Below are 8105 nucleotides of genomic sequence, written 5' to 3'. Positions count from 1 at the left end.
TGTGAATTCTTTGGGGCACCTTATACTTGGCCTAGGTGGGCCAGTGATTTCCCAGAAGAAAATCTCGTCTCCGAAAATAACTTGAACGGGGCTTCTCAAAAGATAGATCAGTATTTCCCTACCCACCAGAAGAAGGTGCCATTGATTTAAAAAGTTAAAGATTTACCAGATGTGCTGTTAGTCATCTGAGTTGTGGATGATGAGGAAGGCATACCTGTGATCCGCTTTGTGTGATGCCAGAAATAATTCATGAAATCATAGAATGCTTTGGGATGAAAGGCACCTTTAAATGTTGTCTAGTCCAGCCTCTCTGTAGTGAGCAGGGGCATCTTTAACTAGATTGGGTTGCTCAGAGCCCTGTCCAGCCTGACCTGCACGAATTTGCCATTGATGCTACCCACTTTACCTTTCATCTTGGAATTGCAGCTTCTGTGATCCACATGGTAGTACTGGGGCTGCTTTGGAATATATGGAGTAATGCCCTTGCTGTTTGAGGGGGTACTGCGAGGCAGATCCTGCTACTATAGCCAATGTATTGCGTAGATAAACCTTTCAAGAAAACAGCTTCTGCTAACACACTGTGAAAGTGATTCTTAGGGTTCTGATCCAGTCTCGCCTATGACTAAGTGTGCATCCAGTGATAATCTGTCTAGATAATTCGGTAATGTTGCTGTTATTGCAGAGTAGAACAGAATTGAAGTTCTTTCAGTTTAAAGGTTTGTGTTTTTATTTCCCTCCTGATCTCTTGGATTTCTTTGCAGCACCAAACGTTTAATCGTTGATGTAATCCGCTTCCAACCAGGGGAGACACTGACTGAAATCTTGGAAACTCCAGCTACCTCAGAGCAAGTATGAAGTTGTTTACCTGTATTCTTTTTAGACTAGGAAATTGTCATCTGCTGTCTGTCTGTCTGTCTATCTATCTATCTATCTATCTGAGTGGGTATACTTGGGAATCTGTATTGCAGTGAAGCTGTCTCCAGTGATGCTGGAGCAGTGTGTAACAACAATAAGGAAAGAATATAATGGAAATAAATTGTATGTATGACTCTTAACTCCTGTGGTAGCAGCTAGAAACTAGTTATCTAGAAGACCATTTTAGATAGCAGGTAGGCGTCTGTTGATTCTTGTATGTGCAACATGTTCATCAAACATGGATTCATTTGAGTCAGTACAGGAATGACCGAGCCACACTCTTTGACTGATGTTATGTCAGAGTTCAGGCAATCCGTTTCTGGCTCTGTCTCCTTAAAATTGATGTGCTTATGAAATTTTGTTTTCTTTTTCTAGGAAGCAGAGCATCAGAGAGCTATGCAGAAACGGGCCATTCGTGATGCTAAAACTCCTGATAAGATGAAAAAATCTGTGTCTGTAAAGGAAGATGGCAACTTAAATCTTCAAGAAAAAAAAGATAAAATCAAGACAGGCCTGAAGAAGTTAACAGAACTGGGGACAGTGAACGCAAAAAATAAATACCAGGAATTAATCAATGACATTGCGAAGGTATGCCAGTAAGTGGTTGGTTTCCTAGTAATCATAGTGGAGTTTTCCCACAGTTTGCAGCACTGGCATGAGTTCCTAGGAAGAGTAAGTTTTGTAGTAGCTAAGTTACAGACACAAAATCTACCTTTTGCTGCAGCATTTCAACCTCTTGGTATTTGCTAAGTCCTTTTTTTGTGTTTTCTCAAATGACAAGGGGCAATGGGTACAAGCTGGAACATAGGAGGTTCCACAAAAGTATTACGAAAAGCTTTTTCGCTGTGAGGGTGCCAGAGCCCTGGCACTGGCTGCCCAGGGAGGTTGTGGAGTCTCCTTCTCTGGAGACGTTCAAAACCCACCTGGACACGTTCCTGTGTGACCTGCTGTAGGTGATCCTGCTCTGGCAGGGGGGCTGGACTAGATGATCTTTTGAGGTCCCTTCCAACCCCTGACATTCTGTGATTCTGTGACTATTGCCAGAATCTCAGGCACTTGAAGGAAAAGCGTTTTAACTTGGAAAGTCGTCATGTGTGATCTTTTTTTCTGCTCTTTTTCACTAATTTAAGCAGCATCTCTGCAAACTTACACAAGGAAGTTTTGTCCATAACTTAAAGACATCCTGACAGTTGTTTTTATTTAATATGCCCATTCAAGAATACCTAAACAATAAAGGGGAGAGCTGAGAAAAACTTGTAAAAGTGATCTAAAACTGTTGTACGTTGCTGTGGTGACAATGTGTGTTCTGTGATTTATTTCCCCAGTAGTTTTTTTGCAAACATTATGTGTGTAAGGTGAGTTAATAATCACCTTTAGGAATCCAATTAGAATTGTGCTGTCGTTAACATTTATCAAAAAAGAAAATAGAAGTTCACTTGAACATGTGGTATTTTTTGCTCAGGTATTAATGTAACGTGTGCTTAAAGGTGGCCGACTGGCACAGAGAGATAAGAAGATCTGTAGTTGCTATGATTGTAGTGATGGGTTTGTAAGATGCTTTTCCTACCTAGCGGTGGCAAAATCGTTGCCTTTTTTTAGACCACGTACTGCCAGTGCCCAGTCTAGTCATTGCAGCTAGGGCAGCCTTGAAGTTTGAGACAGCAACAAAAGGTTCAAATGAACTGCTGTGTAGAGTTGGTTAGTTCTAAAAATGGTCAACACAGAGAAGTAGTGGTGACACTTAAACTGGGGCAAGTGCATCTGTGAGTTCCAGCTTGTGCATGAAGCGAGACTAAGGAAAATCAAATAGTGTGGTGCAAATACTCTGCACTCTGGTCTTGAGCAACTGAAGAGCTCGAATAACTCTTAAGTCTCTGCCTGTCTTTCTCTATGGCGTAGGATATCCGAAATCAGCGTAGATACCGTCAGAGAAGAAAGGCGGAACTGGTGAAGCTGCAGCAGACATACAGCGCCTTGAACTCCAAAGCTACTTTTTATGGGGAACAAGTGGATTATTACAAAAGCTACATCAAAACTTGCTTGGATAACCTGGCCAGTAAGGGCAAGTAGGTATCTTGGAACTGTGTCGTGGCCCTAGAAGTGCTTCTTACAGAAAGCATGTGTAGGTTGTTGCCAAGAGGAATCATAATGCCATCTTCTCAAAGCTCCTTGGCTTAACTCTTTACTGCAGTGAAAGTTCTAGGGAAATCATCTATCAGCTGTGTTAGTCACAATAGATTAACTATACTGGTTCTATCCTCTCATCCCAATAGGATTAAATGTTTGCTGTCTAAAATCTCTTTAATCATTTGACTGATCTTGTTTGTTTCGTTTTTTATGGTTATTGGTTGGTTGGTTTGGGTTTATTTCTTTTTTTTTGTTTTGTTTGTGTTTTTTTCAGAGTCTCTAAGAAACCTAGGGAGATGAAAGGGAAAAACAGTAAAAAGATTTCTCTAAAATATACAGCAGCTCGACTTCATGAGAAGGGAGTGCTTTTAGAGATTGAGGACCTGCAAGGTAACCAGTAAGTATCTTTTTAAGACTCTTTAGAGCTAAATAACCTTCTCAGAGGAAGAGGAAAAAAGGTGTGTTGAATTCTTGTCTCTTTTTTTGAACTAGTCTAGGTGCTGGTAATTGAAGAACAGAAACTCTGAGATTTGTTGGACATAGTGACAGATTGTCTTGCAGTCTTGTTCTTGCAATTTAGCATTGTTGGTAGACTTAGCGATTAAAGTTGAAGAAATTGTTTTGGCCATCTAGGCTGGCATCACTAAGGCCGAGAAACTTTTTATAGGGATCACTTTTTTTAGTTCTCTTTTTCTGGTTGTCACGAAGCAGATCTTTGATTAAGAAGTGTAACAGGATTTAAATGTGACACCCTCTTCCCACCTGCACCTTCCCTGCCACCCAGCGTCCTGGGAGCATACCTCCTGGGTGAATTGCTACTGCAGGTAATAGCTCTCACTGTTGACAAATGAACTTAAGCTAGCTCGAGTTTGTCCAGCTGCTGTTTGCTAGCCTTGAGAACTTGGTATATCTCCTGTGGAATATAGAGAGGCTGCCTGTGACTAAAAGTTGTTTTTCAACACTGAATCATATTTTGTGCACTAAATGATGAGTGGATGTGCAGCGCTAAAGTAGACTGTTTAGACTGCACAGGCTGAATTACCCTATTTCCTACTACGCTTGTGTGAAGGTGTGGTCTACAGGATGTAGAATCTTGTAGGCTTCCATGCATTGTTGTGTTGAGTCTGGTCAGCTTTTATGGTCTCATTCCAAATGGGGATATAGAATGAAGAGTTAAGAATAGAATTCTTAGACACTTATCAACAGATTTCATCTCCTATATTCTCTCGTGTTTGAGTAAGAACTACATGTTCAGGTAATGAATGTTTGTTTTTAATCTCTCAAATTTCATAGGTTTAAAAACGTGATATTTGAAATCAGTCCAACAGATGAAGTAGGAGATTTCGAGGTAAAAGCAAAATTCATGGGGGTACAGATGGAAACCTTTATGTTACATTATCAGGTAAGAACTGTCCTATTAAATAGTGGCATATAAATTCCACTTGTGAAACTCTTCCTCAGAATAATAGGATACGTTTTCTGCCTGAAAAATGCTCTCAGAACAACCCATTTGTTGCAGATGAAACAGATGCAATGCAAATAGGGAATTCAGACTACTTTTGTTTCTCTTCTTGAAAACCTGATGTCAGTTGGCGTTCTTAGTTACACTTACATGTACACATGCAAAATGAACGCTTGTGGTTTTCCACAACTTCCTGCTACAGCAGAGACATTGGGAGTCTCTGGCAGTGGTCAGCGGCACCAGTCACCACATACTGGTGTTTTTTCTGCCACCTTAGAACTTACCGGTTTCTTTAGCCACACAGTTCTTAGGAGTTGTCAGCTCAGCCCTTTCATAGGCTGGACTGCTGAAACAGGCGTAGTGACAGGCCTTTTCTGAAACAGTTCCCTGTTTTTCCTCCCTCACCAGTAGTGCTATGACTGGTGTCTCTGTCTCTGCTTTCCGCTTCTGTCCCTTCCCACTCCCCACCCAACTGGGGCCTCGTTAAGTTTGTTAATCATGGATGCCTCCGGGGTCTCAAAATGGATTGTGTGCAGGAGCACCTTATATTGCTGTAAGTCCATGTCACCTAGCTTGCCCCAGGAGGGACATCTGCTTTGCCTGTGCTGTTCATGTCCTCACAAGGACTTCCCTCGTTCATTCTGGTCCTATTCTGTCAGAGTCGGTCACGAACTTCTTGATTCGTGGGGCTGTGCAAGGTCACTCACTCATTAGGAACGTGTGCTGCTATACCACTGTGCCTTTGTAGCACTGCTTTGCCTAAAAAGCAGATGTTCTGAGAGAATTATGAGGGAACTGCAGTTGGTCATCCAAGTAGAACATCAACAGTGGCATCAGTTAAAAAGACTTGCATTGCCATTGCCAAAATTTTCACAGAAAGCAGCAGAAATAGCTTTATGGTTGTTTACTTCAGCATCACCCAGGCTAGACAGCTGCACGAGCCAGATTCAGATTTTGAAGTGTGCACATTTCCCTGTAGCAGCACTGTCTGAGTGCCCTCTTCGATGTGTGTTGTTCGAGAGTGGGCTTGCTGAAAGAAATTCATTGATGAGATAAATCAGTGCACGGAGTCCTGCTGCTGCTCTGCTCTGTCAAGTGCATCACTGACAAGACCACATCATAACTAGAAGTGTTGCCTACGTAAACGCTCGAGAGATTGAATTGGCATTGTGTATGTAGTCCTAAGGGAGATGCTGTTTCTTTCTCTGCCCTAGATTCCAGGGCTCTAAACTACCACATTGAGAGCTGTGGCAACTGAGATTTTAGGAAGCGATGAAATGGTGTAATGTTTCATGGGTACTTAATATGGTGAGGCTCACAGGAGATCATTTTTAAATGTTCAAACAACCTTATAGCTACTGTGCAGATGAAAAGCCTGGAGATGACTAGATCTGAAATTTAGCCTTCTTAGAATGGTCTTCTATTTTTGTCCTTCTTCATATGTTTTTTAAAAATTAAAACAGTAAGAACTTAAATGCCTTAAAGCGGCTTTACGAGAGGATGTTCGAGTCTCTTGTTTTTCCATATTACGCCGTGGAATTCGTGATAGATATTCCTCAAAAACCTCCTGTACCACAGGGTCTTGTATATTCTCTATATGCTCTTGAGGATTCCCTGCTCATAAAGGTATTCTCTTTGGCAGGATCTTTTGCAGCTGCAGTACGAAGGTGTTGCGGTCATGAAATTGTTTGACAGAGCGAAAGTGAATGTCAACCTTCTGATCTTTCTTCTGAATAAGAAATTTTATGGGAAGTAACCGACCTCTGCCAGCAAGTCTGTGAAAGGGGAGACGAATAGAAACCTGCACATACAACTTTTAATGATGTAGCTATGTATTAGTGTATTCTGTGCTTAAATATATCAAATGTATCGTAAAGGAGGACTAAGAACCTCTTGTGAAGTGACAGCCCTGACTGAGTCTGCAGGGAGTTGGTTTCTTTTCTGTTTATGATCTTTAACTTCAACTCTGAAGGTCTCCGAAAAGCAGTTAATTTAGAATGTATTTTTACAGGGATTAAACTAATATTAGAGTATACTTAGGGCAGCTGTATGCTTTATTTGCCTAGTGGTGTGCTTCATGAGACTTGAATTCTTGTTGTCTGTGAGAAGAGAAAGCCAGCACTGTACAGCAGTCAGTATGTGTCTTCCTGAAAGCAAAAAAAAGGGTTCCCGATTGTATTCAGACTCCAATTAGTCTCTAACAGCAATGACCTCCCCCCGAAAATGGTTAGAGTCCAGGTTACTCGTCTGTTTGTGAGCTTGTGGTGGCAAGATACCCCAAGATAGTACTACTACCATCTGGGGATCAGTGTGCATCATAACTGGTTGCTGATTAAATGCTGTAGCCACATTGAACAGCTCTACTGCCTTGTTTTTCGTCATTTGTTTCTGTTTATCAACACTTCAGTAATTTACAGGACTCCTAAATAGAGGGACCGTGGAATGTATTTTCTAGTGCTTACAGATGAACAGATGCCTTTTGAGGAAGGGAAACCTAAAAAAATTCTTGAGACATGTTAATTTTTAGTGTTGCTTGCACAGTATTTGAAATGTAAAAATTACTTTTTTTCCAGTTTAGAGCAATGTTGTTGGTATCTGTATCTGATGCAATAAATATTGGGGTCTACCTGCAGACTTGTCAAGGGAAGACGACTATCTTAAATAGGTTAGTTTTTAAAAAGTTCAGCTTTTCTAGCTATACCCAAGCTCTCATTCCTTTTACTATATTGGTTGGGGTTTTTTTTTCCACTATGGTGGTGGTACTAGCTGTTTTGCTCTATCCAATAAAAACACAGACGTTCTTAAAATATTTGACTTTTAAATTAATCAGTTGCGAGAATTTTTTCTGTAATATTTTTATTTTTTAGAAAAGGATATATCTCTTAGTTGCAAATTTCCAGTTAGTCAAAAGTCACTTGTGTTGTTCATTCAGATTACTAAGTTTAAGTTGCTTTATCTCAGATATAAACTGAGCTAGTTATTTCAGCTTGACTCTTTTTTCCTCATTAAAAACACTTGAAATGACTACATCCCTGAGCATAACTTTTCCATGTCCTCTTGGAAGCAAGCACTTATTTCTATCTGCTGGTGTCTAGACTGTATTTAAATATATTTTAATGTTGCTGCATGCGCGGTCCAACCCAATAACAAAAACTAATCCTGAGAAATATATTTATGGTCCAGATCATCTGAAGGAGAGATACCCCAGAACTAGATCTCCACTGAAATCTGACAGGAGGCCTGAAATGGGTGTCTTGCCTTGGGGTTTTTTTGGGGGGAGGCGGTTTGGGGGTTGGTTGCTGATTTTTTTTGGTTTTTCAGCATCTGAATTTGCTGTATCATAGAAGGACTTATTTTAATTCCTTTAATTGGGGGATGATGAGGACAATGGTAGAACATTATAAAATCAGTGTTAGGATGGAGCTGTACTCTGAAAGCTTTTTTTTTCTTTCCCCCTTTTTTTTTTTATTGTTTTTTTTTCTTTTGGGACAGGGGCAGCCTGCTGAGGTGTGTAAGAGCCCCTGAGGAGCCCAGTTTTCATTGGAAAGTGCATTTGCTTCGGCTGTAGCTGCCTCTGGCCTGGCACATGCCCACACCCCAG

At 40.8% G+C, this 8105-nt stretch overlaps 1 protein-coding gene across 1 annotated transcript; it reads left to right on the top strand.

Annotated features, from left to right (window-relative positions):
- Window positions 1-761: 761 nt before the first annotated feature.
- LOC104269837 (ras GTPase-activating-like protein IQGAP1) lies at window positions 762-6260 on the top strand (the record flags this gene model as incomplete). Its single annotated transcript, XM_009868953.1, has 6 exons — window positions 762-849; window positions 1291-1503; window positions 2815-2981; window positions 3317-3439; window positions 4336-4444; window positions 6147-6260. Coding segments are annotated over 6 exons (814 nt in total), but the record flags the coding sequence as incomplete, so codon positions are not given.
- Between the last annotated feature and the right edge of the window lie 1845 nt (window positions 6261-8105).

The sequence above is a fragment of the Apaloderma vittatum genome, unplaced genomic scaffold (genome assembly GCF_000703405.1).
Source record: "Apaloderma vittatum isolate BGI_N311 unplaced genomic scaffold, ASM70340v1 scaffold38944, whole genome shotgun sequence".
Lineage (NCBI taxonomy): Eukaryota > Metazoa > Chordata > Aves > Trogoniformes > Trogonidae > Apaloderma > Apaloderma vittatum.
This window is presented reverse-complemented; position numbering and strand designations above follow the sequence as displayed.